Source organism: Capra hircus, chromosome 14 (assembly GCF_001704415.2).
Source record: "Capra hircus breed San Clemente chromosome 14, ASM170441v1, whole genome shotgun sequence".
NCBI lineage: Eukaryota > Metazoa > Chordata > Mammalia > Artiodactyla > Bovidae > Capra > Capra hircus.
Window position 1 is genome coordinate 17,798,927 of NC_030821.1, and position 24,791 is coordinate 17,823,717.

The following is a 24,791-nucleotide window of genomic DNA, read 5'->3' on the forward strand; positions in this document are numbered from 1 at the left end:
CCCGACCCAGGGATCAAACCCAGGTCTCCCACATTGCAGGCAGATTTGTTACTGTCTCTAGTTAATAAGGGGGCTTTTGCCTTTTAAAATTCTTCTCTTGCTACCCTAACAGTTTATTACACGGACAACTAGGATGTCCATTAAAGAGGGGGCTTCCTGAGTTCTGTCCAAGAACTACTGAATCAAACTCTCAGAGAATGAGCCCAGGAATCTGCATTGCTAGCAAATGTTACAGTGAGTCTTATGCACACTGAACTTTGAGAACCACACAGATTTAATATACAGCTTCTTTAGAATTGGGAATAGGGAGAGGGACAAAATGAGGAAGGCTCTTCCCTCTATATTTTGGGTCAATTTATTGCTAGGAATATCCCTATCCACTTGCTGAATGTATCTGCCAACCAAATACAGCTGACCCTTGAACAACACAGAGGTTAGGGGCACTGAACCCTCCCTGCATAAAGCTGAAATTCTCTGTATAACTTAGAGTAGGTCCCTGTATCCATGGCTCCTCCATATACGCAGTTCTGCATCTGTGGATTCAACCAGCCATAGATCTGGGAGTATTGTAATGCTTACTATTGAAAAATATCTGCATATAAGCAGAACTGTATAGTTCAAATCCATGTTGTGCAAGGGTCAACTGTATACTGAATGCTCAAGGAACATTTTTGTTAAAAGACTATTTAAGGAGCAAAACATGGTTCCTTCAGGTCTGTGATAAAACATTTTGATTCTTCTGAGATGGAATCTGTTTTATCCTAAATGAGTTAAAGTTTTTTTTTTAATAGTCTTTTATGTTATGTGTTCCATCCTAGCTCAGTAGATAAAGAATCTACCTGCAATGCAGGAGACCTGGGTTTGATTCCTGGGTTCGATTCCTGGGTCGGGAAGATCCCTTGGAGAAGGAAATGGCAACCCACTCTAGTATTCTTGCCTGGAAAATCCCATGGACAGAGGAGCCTGGCGGGCTACAGTCCATGGGGTCGCAAGAGTCGGACACAACTTAGCAACTAAACCACCACCACCACCATGTTATGTGTACAGAAAAGCTGTAATTTTTAAACTATGGAAGTAAAGCCAAACTTTATTTAGATGACAGGCTTGCTCTAAAGCAGACCATCAAAAAATCACTTGTGCTTCCATGTTAGTGAAAACTTGGTTTAAACAATTCCTGCAAAGAAAAAAGAAGAAATGACTGAAACATAATCAATAAGAGAAAATTTAAATCCAAAACAACAACAAAAACTTAGAGTTGTAAGAAGGATCTAAAAAGTTAGCGAATGAGTCAGCACACCCTAATGCTGGAGGCACCGTGATGTTCGTCTAAGGGGTAAGGGAACTGACAGGAGCACAGTGGTTAAGGACAAATCTGAAAAGAAGAGAGATGAGCAGGCTAAGAACATAAAGGCCTGATCATCATATCCTCCCAAGAACCAGAAAACTAAGGATTTTGAGAAACAAAAATCTAAGCTACAAAATAGAAGAGAAATGGGACTTTTACTGGGTCCTTTGAGTTTTAGTTCAATGGGTTGCACATATATTACATTACACTAGTAATACTACTTTCTAAGGGCATTGTTAAAAACTCTAACATTAGTATCTGATCAAAACTGTATAAACACATCAGTATCTGTATGAGAGAAGGACCCCAGCTTGGTTTTCAGTTATTAATTATCAGTTCCTTCTTGTATTCCCATCTTGGGAAGATGGGACTTAGAAAAACTCAGCTTGCAAAACCTTGGAAAACTGAGCCCATTCTTCTATAAATGTTCTCTGCGGAAGAGAAAACTAGATAAGGAGTAGACAGAAGCAATAAATGATCATTCCCCAGGGGCCTTCCTATGCAGGAGACTGTGCCGTTCAAAAGGGAGGCAAGTTACTCCTGCCTGTTAATTTGTTAGTGGAGAGTGTAAGTAGGTGTGTGCGTGCACATTGTGCAGATGTCCATGTGCATTAGCGTGTGAGTCAGAGGGACATGGATGGGACTGATCAATTCAGTCTATGGACTTCTGCTGCACCTAGCAGCAGGATATACACTCCCATGAGTGCTGTCAGTCTGGAAACGGTATGCGGTGCTGCGTGTATGTCATAGTCTTTCCTCCTCAGCAAAAGAGAAGAAAACAGACACAAAGAGATGGGACACCTACACTCTGAAACTCTCCCAACTTGGGGGTCGGAGCCGTTGGGAGGGAGTCAGTCCTCATCCCTTTCTGCCCTCTCCAGGTGGCCAGGGGAGAGGCAGAGTTCTGACAGGAAGGTCAGACTGCCGCCTGATACTCACTCTGGATGTTGTGGGAGGACACGGTCTTTTTCAGAGACAGGGTGGAAGCAGCAGACTTGAAATTTGTGAACGATGGTGTGGCTGCCCGGAAACAAGAGGAACAGTGAAGGGATCATCAGCAAAGCCCTCCAGAACCAGTCTGTGATGGAAGACCACAGAGCAGCCCTGGAAACAACGAGCCAAACGTACCTGCAAACAGCTTTCTTTCCAGCTCCTCCTGAATTTTAAGAAGAATCCGTTCCTGTTCTAAGGCTTCTATGTACTTTGAGTAGCACCAGGTTGGCTACAAAAACAATTCGCAAAATTAATTTTAGAGATATTTGCCCCAGGAAATAAACTGAAGGTAAGACAGCTTATATCAGCCCCTTCCTTTAAAGGCCTTTTAATGTCAAAGAACAGAATACAGAAAACATGCACGTCATAAATTTATATGAATTTTCACAGAGCTTACCAATTTAACCTCGGTACGACTAATTGTCATCGATCTACATTTATATAGATATATTTATGATGAAGTAAAGGTATTTCTCTTTAGCCTTGATCTAAATTTTAATAATTTCATTTTTCTTCTAGTTTTACTAAGATATAATCAACATATAGCACTGTTTAAGCTAAAGGTGTATAATAATAATGATTTGACTTATACACATCATGAAAGGATCACAAGAGGTTTAAAAAACACCTTTCATCACATATAGATGGAACATTAAAGAAATAGAAAAAATTATTCCTTGTGAGGGATGAGAAGTCTCAGATTTTCTCTCTTAACAGTTTTCAGTTGTAACATATTATATTTATATAATATATATTAAAAATTAACAAAATAGTAAAAATATAAAGATATTTAAATATATATTACAGTATATGTATATTTTAATATATATTTAAAATATAAATTTATCTGTCCCTTCTCCCCAACCTTCCCCCCAGCCACCATAAGCTCATTCTTGGAGTCTCTAAGTCTGCTTCTGCTTTGCACATACGTTTGTTCGTATCCTGTCTTTTTAGATCCCACATGTAAGGGGTGTCATGCGACACTTCACCTTCTCTGTCTGGCTTCACTCAGTGTGACATTCTCCAGTCCATCCATGTTGCTGCAAATGGCATTATTTCGATCTTTTTAGTGGCTGAGTGATACTCCTTTGTAAATACACACCACATCTTCCTTATCCATTCCTCTGCTGTGGACATTTAGATTGCTTCCATGTCTGTCTTACTGTAAACAGTGCTGCAATGCACATTCGGATGCATGAAGCATTTCAGACCGTGTTTTTCTCCAGATACCTGTCCAGCAGTGGGACTGTAGGACCATATGGTAGCTCTATCTTTAGTTTTTTAAGGAACCTTCATACTTTTCTCCACAGTGGCTGTATCAATTTACATTCCCACAAATGGTGCAGGAAGGTTCGCTTCTCTCCACACCCTCTCCAGCATTTATTGTTTGTGGACTTTTTGGTAATACCTACTCTCGCAGGTATGAGGTGATATCTTATTGTACTTTTGATTTGCACTTCATTATAATTAGCAACGTTGGACATCTTTTCATGTGCCTAACGGCCATCCGGTGGTCATGTATGGATGTGAGAGGTGGACTGTGAAGAAGGCTGAGCGCCAAAGAATTGATGCTTTTGAACTGTGGTGTTGGAGAAGACTCTTGAGAGTCCCTTGGACTGCAAGGAGATCCAACCAGTCCATTCTAAAGGAGATCAGTGCTGGGTGTTCTTTGGAAGGACTGATGCTAAAGCTGAAACTCCAATACGCTGGCCACCTCATGCAAAGAGTTGACTCATTGGAAAAAACTCTGATGCTGGGAGAGATTGGGAGCAGGAGGAGAAGGGGACGACAGAGGATGAGATGGCTGGATGGCATCATTGACTCGATGGACATGAGTTTGAGTGAACTCTGGGAGTTGGTGATGGACAGAGAGGCCTGGTGTGCTGCGATTCATGGGGTCGCAAAGAGTCAGACACGACTGAGAGACTGAACTGAACTGAACTGAATGGCCATCTGTATATCTTCTTTGGAGAAATGTCTACTTAGCTCTTCTGCCCATCTCTTTTGAGTGGGCTGTTTGTTTTGATGCTGTCAAGCATGTGTTGTTGTTGTTCAGTCACTAAGTCATGTCTGACTCCTTCAACCCCGTGAGCTGCAGCATGCCAGGCTTCCCTGTTCTTCACTATCTGCTGGAGTTTGCTCAAACTTATGTCCATTGAGCTGGTGATGCCATCTAACCATCTCATCCTCTATTGCCCCCTTCTCCTCCTGCCCTCAATCTTTCCCAGCATCAGGGTCTTTTCCATGAGTCAGCTCTTCACATTAGGAGGTCAGAATACTGGAGCTTCAGCTTCAGCATCAGTCCTTCCAATGAACATTCAGAGTTGATTTCCTTTAGGATTGACTGGTTTGATCTCCTTGCAGTCCAAAGGACTCTCAAGAGTCTTCTCCAGCACAATTCAAAAGCATCAGTTCTTCATAACTCAGGCTTTTTTGTATAGTTCTTCTGTGTATTCTTGCCACCTCTTCTTAATTGCTTGTGCTTCTGTCCATTGCTGTCCTTTATCATGCCCATCCTCACATGAAATGTCCCCTTGATATCTCCAATTGTCTTGAAGAGATATCTAGTCTTTCCCATTCTATTATTTTTCCTGTTTCTTTGCATTGTTCACTTAAGGCTTTCTTATCTCTCCTTGCTATTCTCCGGAATTCTACATTCAGTTGGGTATATCTTTCCCTTTCTCCTTTGCCTTTTGCTTCTCTTCTTTTCTCAGTTATTTGTAAGGCCTCCTCAGACAACCCTTTGCCTTCTTGCATTTCTTTTCTTGGGGATGGTTTTGGTCACCACCTCCTGTACAACGTTACAAACTTCTGTCCATAATTCTTCAGGCATTCGGTCTACCAGATCTGATCTCCTGAATCTATTTGTCACCTCCACTGTATAATCATAAGGGATTTGATATAGGTCACACCTGAATGATCTAGTGGTTTTCCTACTTTTTTCAACTTAAGCTGGAATTTTGCAATAAGAAGCTCATGATCTAAGCCACAGTCAGCTCCAGATCTTGTTCTTGCTGACTGTATAGAGCTTCTCCATCTTCGTCTGCAAAGAATGTAATTAATCTGATTTCTATGTTGACCATCTGGTGATGTCTGTAGAGTCTTCTCTTATGTTGTTGAAAAAGGGTGTCTGCTATGACCAAGGCGTTCTCTTGGCAAAACTCTGTTAGCCTCTCCCCTGCTTCATCTCGTACTTCGAGGCCAAGCTTATCTGCTACTTCAGGTACCTGCTGACCTCCTATTTTGCATTCCAGTTCCCTATGATGAAAAGGACATCTTTGGTGTGAGTGCTGGAAGGTCTTGTAGGTCTTCCTGGAACCGTTCAACTTCAGTTTCTTCAGCATTTAGTGGTTGGGGCATAGACTTGGATTACTGTGATACTGAGCAGTTCACGAGCTGTTTGTAAACTTTGGAGACTAATCCCTTATCGGGAGAAGGCGATGGCACCCCATTCCAGTACTCTTGCCTGGAAAATCCTATGGACAGAGGAGCCTGGTAGGCTGCCGTCCATGGGGTCACTAAGAGTCGGACACGACTGAGCGACTTCACTTTCACTTTTCACTTTCATGCACTGGAGAAGGAAACGGCAACCCACTCCAGTGTTCTTGCCTGGAGAATCCCAGGGACGGGGAAGCCTGGTGGGCTGCGTCTATGGGGTCGCACAGAGTCAGACACGACTGAAGCGACTTAGCAGCAGCAGCAGCAATCCCTTATCAGTCACATCATTTGCGCATATTTTCTCCCAATCTGTGGGTTGTCTTTTCACTTTGCTTATTGTTCCCTTTATTCTGCAAAAGCTTTGGAGTTTAAGTAGGTCCCATTTGTTTATTTTTGTTTTTATTTCCCTTATTCTGGGAGATAGACCAAAAAAGATATTGCTATGATTTATGTCAAGAGTTTTCTGCTTATGTTTTCCTCTAGGAATCTTATAGTGTTTGGCCTCACATTTAGGTCTTTAATCCATTTTGAGCTTATTTTTGTGTGTGGAGTTGAAGAATGATCTAATTTCTTTTCTTTTTTTTTCACATGTAGTTATCCCATTTGCCCAGCAACATTTGTGGAAGAGACTTCCTCTCCCCTTATTTTTACACTGTGTTTCTGAAACTTAATGCTAGTCATTTGCTAATAAATGTTATTCTAAGTGGCATTAGGTATCACACACTTTTAAATATATATTTTTCAATATATGGCTTCACAAAATTGGACATTTATCTCAATAATAGTTTCATAATCTATCAGTTCAGCTGGGAGGCTGAACACATTTGACATTTTGATTACCAGAAAGATTGTTTCTTAAGCTAGTATTAGCCTATGATATAAACACTTTTAATATCAGTCTTTAAAAATGTATATAACTTATAAAATTTCTGGGATACTATATTAATATGTTATAAATATAAACATAAAAATTGTACATATATTAGTTGCTGATCATGTATTATCAAAAAGATATATTAGCTATTGATCATATATGTACATATATTCATTTTTGATCAATTTTATGACCACTTCAAATAATTTAAAAAATTGATACTAGCATTTGAAATTCTTCTTTCTTCTCTTGACCTAAGACTATATCAACCTACATATATTCTTATATATATGATTATCTCTTTTCCAATAAGATAGTTATCTCAACTTCTGCCACTAAAATCTTCTTTGTATGTATCCAGAAATTATTTTCTCTAATTACGTTTTTCAGGATCAGCCGAAATTGTAATGTTCTCTGAAGACTCAAGGAAACTCTATTCCAGTCTCTCCTCATGGAATTTTAGCCTCAATTTCAAACAAACATATATCTATTACTTTAAAAATAACTCAGCTACTCCATTACACTATCCAATACTCTAGAGAAGAAGTGATATCTTTCCTGCTTACCTGTCGGCCGTACGCTTGCATGCCTAAGCCTGGGTCACTCGTTAAAGTAGCTGTTTTGAGAACAGATCCTGAAGTACTTGAATATTGTTTGATTCCATCCTGTAAAATTATATTAAATTCAATTATTCTAAAAGGGGGTTATTAAGGACACTTACTACAACAATAAGGTAATATCTTTATGACACGTAGTGTGCTTCACATACTATATTTAATTCTACTCTGTTATATGAGTTCTCTTACTATTTCCATCTCATAGGGAAAAAATGAGGTTTTGGGAAGTGAAGTGGCTTCCCTGAGGTATTAGAACTGATCAATGGTAAGGCCAGGATTCAAAACTAGGTAGACTCACTCTAGAAACTGCACTCTTATCTACTATACTGTACCGCCTTGGATCAATAATACCTTACAATTATATAGTTGAATACCCTACAAGTTCTTTTATTCATATCATTTCAATTAATCCATCTCACATCGTATGAGGTTAATATTATCACTATCAGTTGATGGATAAATTTGAGGTTAAGAGGGTTAAGAGTCATGCCTATGGTTACCTAGGTAAACCCAATGCTTTTCATAGTAAGTGATTTTTTTCAGAAGATATATTTTCATGTTACAAAAAAATCATGAGTTTCCCATATTCACTTTTCCAATATTTTCTCATATGTCTTCATTGACTATAGCATCTTGGAACAAACTTATACTCTGTTGGTCTTCTTTACTTCATACTTTCTGTGTTAAAATAAATGCATGTGAGAAATCTGTTGTTACTAGTTCAGTTCAGTTCAGTCACTGAGTTGTGTCTGACTCTTTGTGACCCCATGAACCACAGCACACCAGGCCTCCCTGTCCATCACCAGCTCCCAGAGTCCACCCAAACCCGTGTCCATTGAGTCGGTGATACCATCTAACCATCTCATTCTCTGTCATCCCCTTTTCCTCCTGCCCTGAATCTTTCCCAGCATCAGGGCCTTTTCAAATGAGTCAGCTCTTCACATCAGGTGGCCAAAGTACTGGAGTTTCAGCTTCAATATCAGTACTTCCAATGAACACCCAGGACTGATCTCCTTTAGGATGGACTGGTTGGATCTCCTTGCAGTCCAAGGGACTCTCAAGAGTCTTCTCCAACACCACAGTTCAAAAGCATCAATTCTTCAGCGCTCAGCTTTCTTTATAGTCCAACTCTCACATCCATACATGACCACTGAAAAAACCATAGCCTTAACTAGATGGACCTTTGCTGACAAAGTACTGTCTCTTCTTTTTAATATTCTGTCTAGGTTGGTCATAACTTTCCTTCCAAGGAGCCAGCGTCTTTTAATTTCATGGCTGCAATCACTAGTAAGTGATGGCAATACATTTACTGTATATAGTACAAATATTTAAATTAAAATTCCTATGTTTTCTTTAGGATTATTTACTCTACAAAATGATTGTCAATATTTGTACCTAACCATGTTATCATTTACTAGTTGACAGATACAGACAGATCAGAATATCACTTCTGGACACTTGCATTTCCATAACCAAAATGTAATATGGATGATACAAACGTACATTCTGGATTTTCTGGAGAGATAGTAATTTAAGATTTTCTCTACTCTCATTCACACTATATGTTCCAACTTTTGTGTCAGACAATTTATTTACCAAAGCAAACTTTGGTAAAGAAAATACTTGGGATGACACTTAAAGAGCTGTGAAGTTCTTCCTAAGAATTTGAGATACAGTAAGAGATCTTCTTTATATCCTCCTTACTTCTATAACCTTTATTCAATAAGTGTACATTTGAGAACTTCCCAAGTGGTATGGTGGTAAAGAATCTGCCTGCCAGCCAATGCAGGAGACACAGGAGATGGGGGTTCAATCCCTGGGTGGGGAAGATTCCCTGGAAGAGGAAATGGCAACCCACTCCAGGATTCTTGCCTGGAAAATTCCATCGACAGAGGAGCCTGGTGGGCTACAGTCCTCAGGGTCGCAACAAGTCAGATACGACTGAGTGGGCATACATGCATACATTTAGAACTATTTGTTGAATAGTTGGTAAAGAATCCGCCTGTAATGCAGGAGACCCTGGTTTGATTCCTGGGTTGGGAAGATCTGCTGGAGAAGGGATAGGCTACCCACTCCAGTACTCTTGGGCTTCCCTTGTGGCTCAGCTGCTAAAGAATCTGCCTGCAATGCGGTAGACCCGAATAGAGCTTACTATTTAACTCAAATTTACCTTTTCTTTGAGATCCTTTACTTTCCCCCCACAAATAATTAATTACTAAATTTCTGGGATTTCAGTTTTTCGTTTATATTCTTTTCAGTTAAGTATATATGTGTGTGTGTTTCTATCCTTACACTACATGTAAATTCTATATTCATGTTCCTAGCATATATAAAAGGGATAAATAGATCATCAATAAAATTCTATGTAGTAGATGATCAATAAAAGTCTGGTGAAATAAGGAAGAAAGGGATTAGGAGAGGGAGCTCTTTTTGAGAGACTATTTAGGCCACATTAGTAAAAAATGCAGCAGGCTCACATAGGACTCATCTGATTGGTGAAGTTATTTACATGTCACAGATGTAATCAGAAAAAAGCTCCAAACGTACTTAAGTTAGACAACATTCTATTTTTTCCTCCCTAAATGAACCCTTCAAATATATTTTCTTCCTGAGCCTACCAAATTAGTATCACATTCATGTGGCTCAGTCAGACACGTACTTGCCTCAAGGGTCTGAAGAAGGTAAATATGAGGGTTTTTATTTAGTGAACTCTGTTTCTCATCAGATTATATAGATTGGGCCAGATGCACAGCTGGTTTGAGGGAGAAATCAGCTTTTGTATTATATGATCTGTCACTTATTACCCAAACCAATGGAAGGGAAATAACTGCAGAAATTTTTAAAATAAATAATCTAAAACTAATTATATTTAAGTGTAATAACATTTCATTTCTATACATGAGCTATGTGCTCAGTCATTCAGTCGTGTCTGACTCTTTGTGACCCCATGGACTGCAGCCCACCAGGCTCCCCTGTCCATGGGATTTTCCAGGCAAGAATCCTGGAGTGGGTTGCCATTTCTTCTACCAGATCTTCTCAACACAGGGATCGAACCCATGTCTCCTGAGTCTCCTGCATCAGCAGGTGGATTCTTTACCACCAGCACCACCTGGGAAGATATAAGTCACTCATAAGCTGTATATGAGTAAATATTTGCCCTATGATTAAAGAACTTTTAATACATCAACAAAAATATGTGAAGTCATATTGTGAAGAACTGATTCAGTGGAAGCAAGATTTTACAGACACCTCTTCCTATTTTCTTGCTCTTAGGCCTTTCCCGATTCCCACTCTATACTGGAAATACCCTCAACCTCCCGATGATAGGAAACATCAACCAAAGAGAAGCTTTTGAAAATCTGGTAATTTTTTGCAGTATCATTCATCTAAAAATGTTATTATATATTAAATGCTTATTAAAATATTTCTAACAATAGGATATGAATAATAACAATACCACCAAAGCTTAAGAGACACCACGTTTCCAGCACCTCTGCTCCCTCTTGTGTCGCCTGCCCAATCACATCATCTGTCTCCACCCAACCTATAAAGGTAACCACTGTACTGAACTTTGTGTTTATCATTCCTTCTTTTTGTAGTTTATCACATTTGTATTGATTCGTTTTATCTGAATTTTAACTTTATATAAGCGGAGTTGACATCACATTTTTGCAACTTTCCCAGCCAACAGCACATCCCCAATGTGTGTCTATTGTAGGATCGTTTATTTGCTTTCCATCACAGCAAGTATTCTACTACTTGAATTTATTTTTAACAATCTCCTGTTAATAGATATTTGGATAGCTTCTGATTTTTTTGCTTTTGAAAACATGGGTGCTATAAACCATGTGCATATCACCTGATATCTGTGTCCATAAATTACTCTAGGATATATGTATTTACAAGTAGATCTGATAAATTGAAGGCTAAGTGCATCTTTTAATTTTACCAGATAAAGTAAAATTGTTTTCTAAAGTTCAATCTACACTCCCATCCATAGTGTATTAAACTTCTGACTACTCCCTATTATTGGGTGGTTGAGAAAAATATAAGACATTTTAAAATGAGCAGAAAGTAACAGGTGTATCCCATAAAACCATTGCAAGAATAACACAAAATGAGAAGTCCAATATTTTAGTTGATAACAGTACTCTCCAAGAAATCCAATCATGAATCATAAAACTCTAACATAGGAGCTCAAAATGGATAAAATATTCCTATACAAACATTTGCATATATGACATAAAACTCCTAATCCTAAATGCAGAAACTCAGAACAGAAACAGATCAAAACATTTTAAAAGGAAAATGTAAAATGACTGTTTACTGAACTTAAAAAAGATTGAAGAAACCAAAAATCTCTCAGAAATGAAGTACCCAAGGTATCATGAATATGGATCATAAAGAAAGTGCATATATACATATATATACACAAATATATGTAGCATTAATATAAATCCCCCTCTTCCAAACTTGGCAAAAGATATAAATATGCAGACTCAAGAACTTGAGCAATCCTCAAACAGAAACAACCCAAAGAAATCTGCATAAGACATATCATATTCAAAATTCTGAAAACTAAACACAAAGAATCTTGAAAGCAGTGAGAAATAATACCTTACATAAAGGAAAAAGAAAGAACAAAACAAATCTTGGAACATCAAAAAAGAAGAAAAATAGAGCAAGAGGAGGGGTAAATACAAAGGACTTTTCACTTTGAGTTTCCTGATTTATGTTTAACAGTTGAAGCAGAAATTATAAAATTGTCTGATGGGATTCTCAATATATGTTGAGAAGTATTTAAGATAACTGTAAACAGGTGAGGGGAAAGAGACTTAAAGGGAGGTAGTTTTGAGACCCAAACTGGTAAAATGTCAACACCAATAAATTGAGAAGTTATGCTTGTATAAGGTGATATCTAAAGTAACTGCTGAAACATCTAAACAGAGATACACCAAAGTGAGATTCTAAGAGACGTACAAGTAATACACAGGAATATAAGACAAGGAAATAGAAGAAAGAAGAGAGGGAATAAGCAAAACAGAAAGTACGATGACAGATTTAAAACCTAACATATCAATAACTATGCTAAAGATGCACAGACTAAACATGCCAATCAAAAGGAAGAGATTGGTAGAGCAGATTAAAACCAAAAACCAAACACCACCATGACCCAACTATATGCTGTCTATAGGAAACTTAATTCAAATATAATGATACAGGTAGTAATGTAAACAGATGGAAAAAGATACCACGTGAAAATCAATATACCGAGATGATACTATAGCTTTAGAGAAGTTTGGCAATTCCTCAAAAGGAGCCAATAATTCAACTTCTAGGTCCCAAGAAAAATTAAAACATGTCTATATATATAAGGTTGCATAAGAATGTTCACAGCAGCATTATTAATGAAAGCCAAAAAGTGGAAACAACCCAATACATCAACTGATGAATGGATAAGCAAAATGCATTATAACCATTCAGTGTAATATCAGTCATAAGAGTAACTGATAGATTAGAGTTACTGATAGATCACACGTTACAAGATAGATGAACCTCGAGAATGCCATGTTAAGTGAAAGGAGCCAGTCATACAACCACATACTGTATTTTTTCATTTATATGAAATGTCCAGATACAGAAAGTAGATCAGTGGTTTCCAGGGGCTAGGGAGGAAGGAGGAAAGGGGAGTGATTGCTACTGGGTATACAGTTTCTTTTGGGGGTGATGAAAATGTTCTACAGTTAAGTAGCAGTGATAGTCACATAGCTCTGCAAATATACTAAAGCCACAAAATTGTGCACTTTAACAGTGTAAATTTTATGGTATGAGAATTAAATTTCAATAAAGCTGTTATAAAATAAAAGCATTCAAATAAGAAGAAGGAGGAGGAGGAGGAGACAGCAGTGGGAGTGACACGTAACATTTTATTGTAATAGCCCCAAACAGGAACTAGGCAAATGTGAGTGAATGGCTAAACTGTGGAACAATGTACTGCAGAACACTACTCAGCAATAAAGAGGATGAACTACAGACACACATGAAAACGTGGACTGATCTCCAGGGTATTCATGTTGAGTGAAAAATGCCAGTCTCAGAAAGTCACATATTGTATGATTCCATTTATAAAACATTCTCAAAAATGACAAAATTATATAAATGGGGAAAAGACTGATGGCTAACATATCAGGATAATTGGTTGGAGATGACTTACAGTCACAAGGAACATCTTTGTGGTGCATCTTGAATAGAGTGTTGGTTACTTGAATCTACACATGTGACAAAATGGCACAGAACTATACACACACCTTGTATCAATATCAATTTCCTGATTTTACTATTGTAATAGCAAAGCGTAGCCACTGGGGGAAACTGGGTGGAAGGTACATGAGACCTCTCTACTATTTTTGCTATTTCCTCTTGAGAGTCCCTTGGACTGCAAAGAGATCCAACCAGTCCATTCTGAAGGAGATCAGCCCTGGGATTTCTTTGGAAGGAATGATGCTAAAGCTGAAACTCCAGTACTTTGGCCACCGCATGAGAAGAGTTGACTCATTGGAAAAGACTCTGATGCTGGGAGGGATTGGGGGCAGGAGGAGAAGGGGATGACAGAAGATGAGATGGCTGGATGGTATCACTGACTCGATGGACGTGAGTCTGAGTGAACTCCGGGAGTTGGTGATGGACAGGGAGGCCTGGCGTGTTGTGATTCATGGGGTCGCAAAGAGTCGGACACGACTGAGCGACTGAACTGAACTGAGGAATGTTAATTATCTCAAAATAAAAATTTTTTTCTAAAAAAATTAGAATTTGAGATTTAAAAAAATAGCAATAACATTATCTTGAATATGAAATACTTCGGAATAAATTTCACAAAATATATTCAAGATGTCACAGAAAATGCAAAATCATTGATAAAAGAAATTAAAGAAGAACTAAACAGAAATAAACTGTGTTCATGGATTAGAAAACAAAATGCTTTCTAAATTTATGACATAAACTCTCAAATTGAACTATAGGCTTACTACAATCCTGATATAATATCTCAATAGTTAACATGTGAAAAATTGTTCCATCTTATTAATAATTGCATGCATGCTCAGCCGCTCAGTCATGTCCAACTCTTTATGACCCCATGGACTGTAGCCCACCAGGTTCCTCTATCCATGGGATTATCCCAGCAAGAATCCTGGAGAGGGTTGCCATTTTTTCCTTCAGGGGATCTTCCTGACCCAGGAATCCAACCCGTCTCCTGTGGCTCCTGTATTGGCAGGCAGATTCCTTACCACTGAGCCACCTGGGAAGCCCTTACTAATAATTAGGAGGATAGAAATGAATGCATTAGTATGAAGACATACCATTTGTCATCAACAGATGGACAAAAATTTGGAAGTCTGAACATACCAGATGAGGAGAAATAAGAACACAGACTGACACACATTCATACCCTATTACTTAACCATTCCCAAAACATTTTAATCACGTGAATATGGAGGCATTTACAGGAATGCCTCCATATATAAATTGAAAAAATACAATAAAGAAATAGTTAAATAGTATATTTATGCATATGATGGGAATGCAGCAATTAAGCTGAATAAATGAGATCTATCTAAGTAGAGCAGTGTGGGTAGAATTAAAAACAACACTAAATTTAAAATGCAAGATGTAGAAAGCACAATATGTGCTATGAAAGAACTATGTCTCTCCCAAATTCGTATGTTGATGTCCTAACTTTCACTGTGACTGTATCATGAGGTAGGGTCTTTAAGAGGTTGCTGTTGTTCATTTCCTAAGTCAGGTCTGACTCTTTGTGACCCCACGGACTGCAGCATGCCAGGTTCCTCTGTCCTCCACTATCTCCTGGAGTTCATTCAAATTCATGTCTATTGAATCAGTAATGCTATCTAACCATCTTGTCCTCTGCAGCCCCCTTTTCCTTTTGCCTTCAATCTTTCCTAGCATCAGCAGGGTCTTTTCCATTAAATCAGCTCTTTGCATCAAGTGGCCAAAGTACTGGAGCTTCAGTCTCAACATCAATCCTTCCAATAAATATTCAGGGTTGATTACCTTTAGGATTAACTGGTTTGATCTTCTTGCAGCCCAAGGGACTCTCAAGAGTCTTCTCTAGCATCATAATTTGAAAGCATCAATTGTTTGGCACTCAGCCTTCTTTATGGACCAACTCTCACATGTATACATGACTACCGGAAAAACCATAGTTTTGACTATCTGGACATTTGTTGGCAAGTGATGTCTGCTTTTTAATATGCTGTTTAGGTTTGTTGTAGCTTTTCTTCCAAGGAGCAAGCATCTTTTAATTTCATGACTGCAGATACTGTCCTTAGTTACTTTGGAACCCAAGAAAATCTGTCACTGCTTCTACTCTTTCCCCTTCTATCTGCCATTAAGTGATGGGACCAGATGCCATGATCTAGTTTTCTGAATGTTGAGTTTCAAGCCAGTTTTTTTCACTCTCCTCTTTCACTCTCATCATGAGGCTCTTTAGTTCCTCTTCACTTTCTGCCATTAAAGTGGTATCATTTGGGTATCTGAAGCTATTGGTATTTTTCCTGGCAATCTTGATTCCAGCTTGTGATACATTCAGCCTGGCATTTTGCAGGATGTATTCTGCATATTTGGAGAAGGAAATGGCAACCCACTCCAGTATTCTTGCCCAGAAAATCCTGTTGGATGAAGGAGCCTGGCAGGCAATATAGTCCATAGGGTAGTAGAGTCAGACACAACTGAGCAACTACACTTTTCATTCTGCATATAAATTAAATAAACAGGGTGACAATATATAGCCTTGTCATACTCCTTTCCCAATTTGGAACCGGTCTGTTGTTCCATGTCTGGTTCTAACTGTTGCTGAATACAGGTTTCTCGGGAGACAGGTAAGGTAGTCTGGTATTCCCAGCTCTTTAAGAATTTTCCACAGTGTGTTGTGGTCCACATAGGCTTCCTCATAGTCAGTGAGGCAAAGTAGATATTTTTCTGGAATTCCCTTGCTTCTCTATGATCCACTGGATGCTGGCAATTTGATCTCTGGTTCCCCTGCCTTTCTAAACCCAGCTTATACCTCTGGAAGTTCTAGGTTCAAATACTGTTGAAGCCTGGCTTGAAGGATTTTGAGCATAACCTTACTAGCATGCGAAATAAGTGCATGTGTATGGTAGTTTGAACATTCTTTGGCATTGCCTTTCTTTGGGATTGGAATGAAAATTGACCTTTTCCAGTCCTGTGGCCACTGCTGAGTTTTCCAAATTTGCTGACATATTGAGTGCAGCACTTTAACAACATAATCTTTTAGGATTTTTAAGTAGCTCAGCTGGAATCCCATCACTTCTACTAGCTTTGTTCATAGTAATGCTTCCTAAGGTCCACTTGACTTCACACTCTAGGATGTCTGGCTCTAGGTGAGTGATCACACCACTGTGCTTATCTGGGTCATTAAGACCTTTTTTACACAGTTCTGTGTATTCTTGCCACCTCTTCTTAATCTCTTCTGCTCCTCTTAGGTCCTCACCGTTGCTGTCCTTTATTGTACCCCATATTTGCATGAAATATTCCTTTGATATCTCTAATTTTCTTGAAGAGATCTCTAGTCTTTCCCGTTCTATTGTTTTCTCTATTTCTTTGCATTGGTCCTTTAAGAAGGCTTTCTTGTCTCTCCTTGCTATTTATTCTCTGGAACTCTGCATTCAGTTGGGTATATTTTTCCCCTTTCTCCCTTGCCTTTTGCTTCTCTTCTTTCCTCAGCTATTTGTAAAGCCACCTCAGACGACCACTTTGTCTTCTTGCATTTCGTTTTCTTTGGGATGGTTTTGGTCACTGCCTCCTGTACAGTGTTACAAACTCTGTCCATAGTTCTTCAGGCACTCTGTCTACCAGATCTAATCTCTTGAATCTATTTGTCACCTCCACTGTATAATCATAAGGGATTTGATTCAGGTCATACCTGAATGGCCTATTGGGGCTTCCCTGATGGCTCAGGTGTGGGAGATCTGGGTTCAATCCCTGTGTTGGGAAGAACCCCAGGTTTAATCCCTAGGTTGGGAAGATCACCTGGAGAAGAGAATGGTTACCCACTCCAGTATTCTGCCTTGGAGAATTCTATGGACAGAGGAGCCTGGCAAGCCTCAGTCCATGGGGTCACAAAGAGTCAGACATGACTGAGCAACTTTCACTTTCACTTTGAATGGCGTATTGGTTTTTCCCTACTTTCTTCAGTTTAAGTCTGAAATTTGCAATAAATAAGGAGCTGATGATCTGAGTCACAGTCAGCTCCAGGTCTTGTTTTTTTCTGGCTGTATAGAGCGTCTCTGTCTTTGGCTCCTCTCCTCCCCCTTCATAGATCATAGTCTTGTCGTGATGAAGGGGCCTGCAAAACTCAGTGAAGCTATCAGCGAGGCCATGCAGGGTCACCCAAGACAGACCAGTCATTATGAAGAGTTCTGACAAAACGTGGCCCACTGGAGGGGGAAACAGCAATACACTCCAGTATTCTTGCTGCAAGAACTTCATAAACAGTTTGAAAAGGCAAAAAGATATGATACCAGAAGATGAGCGTCCCCAAGGCCAATACACTACTCGGGAAGAGCAGAGGACAATTACTAATAGCTCCAGAAAGAATGAAGAGGTTGGGCCAAAGTGGAAAAGATGCTCAGTTGTGGATGTGTTTGGTGGTGAAAGTAAAGTCCAATGCTGTAAAGAACAATATTGCATAGGAACCTGGAATGTTAGGTCCATGAATCAAGGCAAATTGGATGTGATCAAGCAGGAGATGCAAGATTGAACATCAATATCTTAGGAATCAGCGAACTAAAATGGATGAGAATGGGAGACTTTAATTCAGATGACCATTATACCTACTACTGTGGGCAAGTATCCCTTAGAAGAAATGCAGTAGCCCTCATAGTCAACAAAAGAGTCCGAAATACAGTACTTGGGTGCACCTTCAAAAATGACAAAATGATCTTGGTTCATTTCCAAGGCAAACCATTCAACATCACAGTAATCCAAGTCTGTGCCCCAACCACTGATGCCGAAGAAGTTGACATTGACCGATTCTATGAAGATCTACAAGACCTTCTAGAGCTAACACCAAATAAAGGTGTCCTTTAAGAGGTATTTAGGGTTAAATGAGGTCATAAGGGTAGGGTCATAATCCAAAGGAACTGTGGCTTTACAAGAAGAGAAAGGATGAGAGCTCTCTTTCTCTCCCCAACTTGTGAGGACACAAGAAGGTGGCCTGGTACATGCCAGGAGAGGTCTCACCAAGAATCCTATTAGCTGGCACCTTGAGCTGGGACTTCTAGTCTCCTGAACTATGAGAAAGTTAATTTCTGTTGTTTAAGCCATCTATTCTGTAATATTTTGGTATAGTAGCCTGAGCAGACTAATAAAATATGGCACTATTTATGTAAGTTAAAGTACATACAAAATAGTCCTCTGTATCATTTATGAATCCAGATACCCATATAAAACATTATCTTAAAAAGGAGTTGTTGAGAACATATGCAAAACTTAATGGTTGCTCTTGGAAGTGGGGAAGGTAATAGAATTCAGGGTTGGGGGCTTTCCTGGTGGCTCGGTGGTAAAGAATCCACCTGCCATGCAGGTGACGTGGGTTTGATTCCTGGTCCAGGGAGGTCTGACATACTGTGGAGCAACGGAGCCCGTGCGCCACAACTGCTGAGCCTGCGCTCTAGAGCCTGGGAGCCACACCGAGAGGAGCCACCACACTGTGACCAGAGGCAAGTCCATGCAGCAACGAAGACCCAGCACGGCCAAACAGGTAAATGAGTAAAACTATGCAGTAAAAATAAGAAAGAGCTCAAGACTGGGCTGAAGAGGGCACAGTGTTCTGCACTATTTCACTTACAAAGGAAAAATGAAGAAAAATGTAGACTATGTTAACAGTGTTTATGTTGACCTGGGGAAATGTGAGGGTTATAATTATATTACCTTTATATCTTTAGATATATTTTAAATTTCTTTTAAAAAAGAGAATAGGGGTGAAGCTTATAAATAAGATGAAATATGTTACTTGTTACCCCTTCTCAAGTAAAACAATAGATAAAGAGATAGATAAATTGATAACTTAACGGACAGACAAAGAGGCAGCCTGGCCAACTTACGACTCATAAGTTTCACAGTCAGTGTATCATTCTCTAATTTTAATATTGAAAATGCTGTCCCAAGTACATAATACTATCTCATTCATTCCCAGATTTATCTGGTAAATAATGATTAACAATTGAACATGTGCTGGATATTGGTGGAAGTATTTAATAAGACAGATGGTATCTTTGAGGATCTCAGTTCAGTGAGAAAGACAGATACAAAAACTTACTCATAAGACAAATATAAAGTGCTCTCCAAGAGAGGTACATAGATGAGATGATATTTGAGATTTTTTTTTTAACTTCAAAACAAGTCTGAAACTTCTGAAACCTTCTGATGGCAGGAAAGAAGAATTAACACATCCCCTGCCTAAGGCTTGCCATTGTAGGAGATGTTTGCAAGATTAATGGCCTTTTTCACTTTGCTTCCTTGTCTCCCCCAATCTCTGATCTATAAAAATCTGGCATCCAGACCTCAATAAGATGGTTATTTTGAGGCACTAGTCTGCTATCTTCTGGGTCAGCTGGCTCCCTGATTAATAATGTCTCTTCCTTTCCTCAACCCCTCAGATTCATTGGCCTGTCGTGCAGCAAGCAGAGACAGCTTGGACTCAGTAATAATATCACATACCTTTTAAAAGTCTGATTAAACCCCAAATGATTCCTGTCTCACCTTTACAAATTTTTCATCTTCTATGACTGCCATTTTCTTTTTCTGCTTACTATATTCTTGTCTTCTCTCCAAAACACTCATAATTTTTTCATCAGTTAAGTTCTTCCTAAACTCACAGAACTGAGGCCAAAATTTAAACAGAACTCCAAAAACTGTCATCTGTATAAAAAACAAAGTATGTCTCAGATTACAATTTTATACAAATGTACCAATTTAAACTGTAATTCACCATAATAATGGATTAACTATTCTATCTTTAATATACAGCATGTTTCCTCCAACTTATTGTCTCCAGACATCTTGGTATAATTTAGCTCGGCACATGCTTATCATCAATGTTTTTACTACCAACGAGAGAAGTCTTTCTTTTAAAAAAACATACACTTAAATACAGTTAAAAGTCACTTTATACTTTATGTTTCCCTAACCAATTGATTGTATTAATAAAGAATCCATTAGGTCTTTTTAAATAAGAAATATATGTTTTCTTTTAAAACTTACACCAGTTGATCTGCCACACACTCGGCTGTTTTATGCAAGTATTCCAAATATTCAGTTCATCAAGGGGGACTCCTCTCCACCCCTCCTTTCCCTTCTTTTAGAGAAAGGAAATACCATTTTGCCTCTGGAAAAGCTCTTAAACAAAGCTGCAGATCTAAGAATAAATCTTGAGTAACTTTTAAATGATACAATCTCTCTTTTATGTGAGAGCAAGAAAAGTAACATTTAAAAAGCAGAGTGGTATCCTGGACAAATGCTTTCTATGAGGATACTCTACATTAAGTGATTAATTGTGATATTTATAGAGATAAGAATTGTTGCTCATATTTTCATGCCAAGTTTTTCCATCAGTTCCAGAGGCATACGTTACTTCCAAGAAGGTAGGGCTTGCCACATCAGATCAAGTCCAACATCTTGTTGCTGGGAATGGACTTTATCTAATGCCCTGGAGAAAAATGAACCATCCCATTAGGATCTAAGCCAACTTTTCAGGAGGAAAGTGGAGTGTTTAGAAAGTAAATGCTGCAGTCATCAACAGAGTCCTGAACATCATGATACATTTCATCACTCCTCCTTTCTGTACATGAATATCATTAGTGATTCTATAATTATTTACTCCCTTTAAGATACCATCTTGTCACTGAATTCTGTAGCCTCTTGGGATTGTGAACACAAAAGCTAAAGATGATACTTTATTTGACGAAGTGTAGGCTTTAAAAACGGAGAAGGCAATGGCACCCTACTCCAGTACTCTTGCCTGGAAAATCCCATAGGTGGAGAAGCCTGGTAGGCTGCAGTCCATGGGGTCGCTGAGGGTCGGACACGACTGAGCGACTTCACTTTGACTTTTCACTTTCGTGCACTGGAGAAGGAAATGGCAACCTACTCCAGTGTTCTTGCCTGGAGAATCCCAGGGGCGGGGGAGCCTGGTAGGCTGCCGTCTATGGGGTCGCACAGAGTCAGACACGACTGAAGTGACTTAGCAGTAGAAGCAGCAAGCTTTAAAAAAGTTTTCATCTACCATGGATTTTGGGGCTGTCCAGGTAGCATTAGTGGTAAAGAACCCGCCTGCTAATACAGGAGACATAAGAGGTGCAGGTTCGATCCCTGGGTCTGGAAGATACCCTAGATGAGGAAATGGCAACCCATTCCAGTATTCTTGCCTGGAGAATTCCTTGGCAGGCTACGGTCTACAGGGTCACAAAGAATCGGATATGACTGAAGCAATGTAGCATGCACGCCATGCTTTTACGTAATCCCCTGCTCCAATGTTAAAGGATCATGGTAGTTTTTATATAAATTTCTTAAACACTCCTCTTCCACCTCCATTTACCAACTATTGGCCCTACTTCTCAGTTCTCTCTCCAAAACCTGAGTCACTTCCAGCTCTCAAATGTATTTGTCACCTAGAAGGCTTCCCAGTAAAAGTTACCCTATTAGGGTACACTATTTTGAGGCAGACATAAAGTTTCTCTATTTCTGGGAATCCTTGAAGGTTCAGTGGTTAGGGGTCCCCACTTGCAGTGCAGGGGGCATGGGTCTGATCCCTGGTTGGGAAACTAAGATCCTGCATGTAGAACAGGGTGCCTGAAAAAAATTGCTCTATTTCTGAAAGTTGCAGTTAATAACATTCATGTTATTTATGAAAATTACCCTGTACCTCCAGAACCTTAAAAGACAACCAGACTGTTAGAAACATTTTTTAATAAATATGGAGCTACTTCCCACATTGCCAGTGGATAGGCAGTGGCTGCAGCATGAGTGAAGAGCGTCAGTGAAAATATGGCTGAGTGACGAAAACTTTCAAGCTATTAGGAATGCAGGTGGGGGAAAGGCAGATGTTATAAGTGAAAGCGATACTAAAACAGGCAATCGATTTTTGTTTACTCTTCAGTCCTTTAATGCAACGTTGTTCTATTTCCAATTTGAGCTATTTCTCTCATGACTGATCTCTTCTCACATCATTCAGTCATGTTTTCAAAAATGATAGTGTCTATTCTGTGCTAGGCATGCAGACCACAGCAGCAAATAAGAAACAGTTCCTATTCTCAAAGACCTTACAGTCCAGTGGGAAAGTCAGGCATGAGAACAGCTATTTTCAATTTTGTGTGATAAGTGTTCTGACAGGGACAAACACAGGATATCACAGAAGCATAAAGGAGAGAAGATGAGACTGTGAAAAGCTCTGGAGGGAAGAAAGTAAGGCCTCTCTGCTGCTGCTGCTGCTAAGTCGCATCAGTCATGTCCAACTCTTAGTGACCCCATGGACTGTAGCCTACCAGGCTCCTCTGTCCATGGGATTCCCCTGGCAAGAGTACTGGAGTAGGTTGCCATTGCCTTCTCTGGTGAAATGCCTGCTGATGCTACTGCCAAGTCGCTTCAGTCATGTCCGACTCTGTGCGACCCCATAGATGGCAGACTACCAGGCTCCCTCGTCCCTGGGATTCTCCAGGCAAGAACACTGGAGTGGGTTGCCATTTCCATCTCCAGTGCGTCAAAGTGAAAAGTGAAAGTGAAGTCGCTCAGTTGTGTCTGACGCTTAGCGACCCCATGGACTGCAGCCCACCAGGCTCCTCCATCCATGGGATATTCCAGGCAAGAGTGCTGGAGTGGGGTACCATTGCCTTTCTATGGAAATACAAGTATTTCAGTGGGCCTTCCCTGGTGGTCCCATAATTAAGACACCACACTTCCACTGTAGGGAGCGTGAGTTTGATCCCTGACTGGGGAACTAAGATCCTGAATGCTGTGTGGCCAAAATAAAGCAAAAAAAAAAAAAAAAAATTTAAAATCAATGCAGGGGTGCACGTTCAATCCTTGGTCAAGGAATGAAGATCCCACATGCTGTGCAGCCAAAATAAATAAACAAATAAAAGTAAAAAATCTAATATTTCAGTAAGACAGAGATAGATGGCAGCGAGTGGAAAGGCATCTGCTTAGAGAGATACCGATGAAGGAATATGGTCTCCAGTCTGAGGACGATGGGAGTAGTCGAAATTGAAAGCAGAGAAGTGACATGATCAAATACACATTTTGAAAAAGATGGCTCCATCTGCGGTAAGTTAAATGGTTTTGAGAGAGTCTAGGGGCAGGGAATTTTGGTAATCAATGTGAGACACTGCAGACGTAAACTGAGGCATGGAGTTGGAGAAAAGTAGATAGAATAACAGATAAGGAGACAAATGGATACATGTTAGTGACTGAAGATCACCAAAGGTCAGGGAACAAAGGAGAGAGAAGACGTGAAGATGGCAACCAGATCTCCGGCTTGCACACCTGGGTAGGAGCTATGTCATTCTCTGAGCTTCCTTAGGGAATACAGAAACAATAGATTTGGTGAGGTGAGGCCCCTAAATATTCTCTTGTTCTCTGATACCCTAAAGATTATATTTAAGATATATCTGGGACTCTGTTTTGGGAAATGAGACAGAAGGCATAAACTAAAGGACTCCAGTAAAGTTCCCTGGCTGCGCTCCCTGGACAGCGTAGCGGAACCAACCAACATAAGCAGCTCAAGACATTTACCATCAGCCTCGAGGCTGTGATCTGGATGGGCAGGCCTTGGCCTGGCCATCAGGAGACCTAGGCTAGGCTAAGTGATCTTTTCATTAACAGATGCTACAATTCTGACACCATGTTTTCTATTTCTCCCTAGCAGATCATCAATCATCTCTCTATATTTTTGCCTATTTTAATGCATAATTTGGATGGTGAGTCTGCTTTTGGTTCCTTTTAGGATTTAGAACACAGCTGGCTTGCAAATGAAAATGTTAAGGAATAATGGTCTGTTTCCATGCTCAAGGGCATTCATACCCTAAATCTCTGTTTCATATCACTTAAATCATGACAGGGCCTTCCCTATTACCCCTATTATAATTTATTTTTCTTAATCATTTTTCAGGAACAACATCACTAAAAGGCTTTTCAAAATGCAAATAAACTATGTTAAGCAAATCACTGTTTTCTATTATTTATCTTAAAGAGAAGTAACTTGAGCAGGTTAACAGGCATGATTTTCCTTTCATGAGCTTGTGTACTTTATGTTGGTTGGGTACTTAAATCTCCTCTCACTTACTTTATGAGCTATGTGAATATTCCAACTTTTAAAAATACACAAATCTTGGGACACACATAATTTACACATTTTTTGTGGTAGCAGATATTTTAAAAGGAAATATGAATGGTGGGAAAGGAAGGAGAAATTAGTTGGGGATTTATAAAT

At 39.4% G+C, this 24,791-nt stretch overlaps 1 protein-coding gene and 1 long non-coding RNA gene across 6 annotated transcripts in view; one reads left to right on the top strand and one right to left on the bottom strand.

The window, feature by feature from the left end:
- The window catches only part of RGS22 (regulator of G-protein signaling 22), a 138,694-nt gene continuing 114,961 nt past the window's right edge, over window positions 1,059-24,791 (bottom strand). For 3 of the 5 annotated variants that reach the window (XM_018058296.1, XM_018058298.1, XM_018058300.1), the window contains 4 exons: window positions 20,069-20,227; window positions 7,217-7,315; window positions 2,474-2,567; window positions 1,265-2,365 (listed from right to left, as the gene is read on the bottom strand). In XM_018058296.1, coding sequence (XP_017913785.1) covers window positions 2,262-2,365; window positions 2,474-2,567; window positions 7,217-7,315; window positions 20,069-20,227 — 456 coding nt within the window. In that variant the 3' untranslated portion in view covers window positions 1,265-2,261. Of the gene's footprint in view, window positions 1,175-1,264; window positions 2,366-2,473; window positions 2,568-7,216; window positions 7,316-20,068; window positions 20,228-24,791 lie in introns of those variants that run through there. The other 2 variants (XM_018058297.1, XM_018058299.1) reach the window with 2 other exon arrangements.
- LOC106502865 lies at window positions 10,544-18,911 on the top strand. Its single transcript, XR_001296529.2, has 3 exons — window positions 10,544-10,629; window positions 10,705-10,819; window positions 18,891-18,911. It is a non-coding gene; the product is annotated as an uncharacterized LOC106502865 (long non-coding RNA).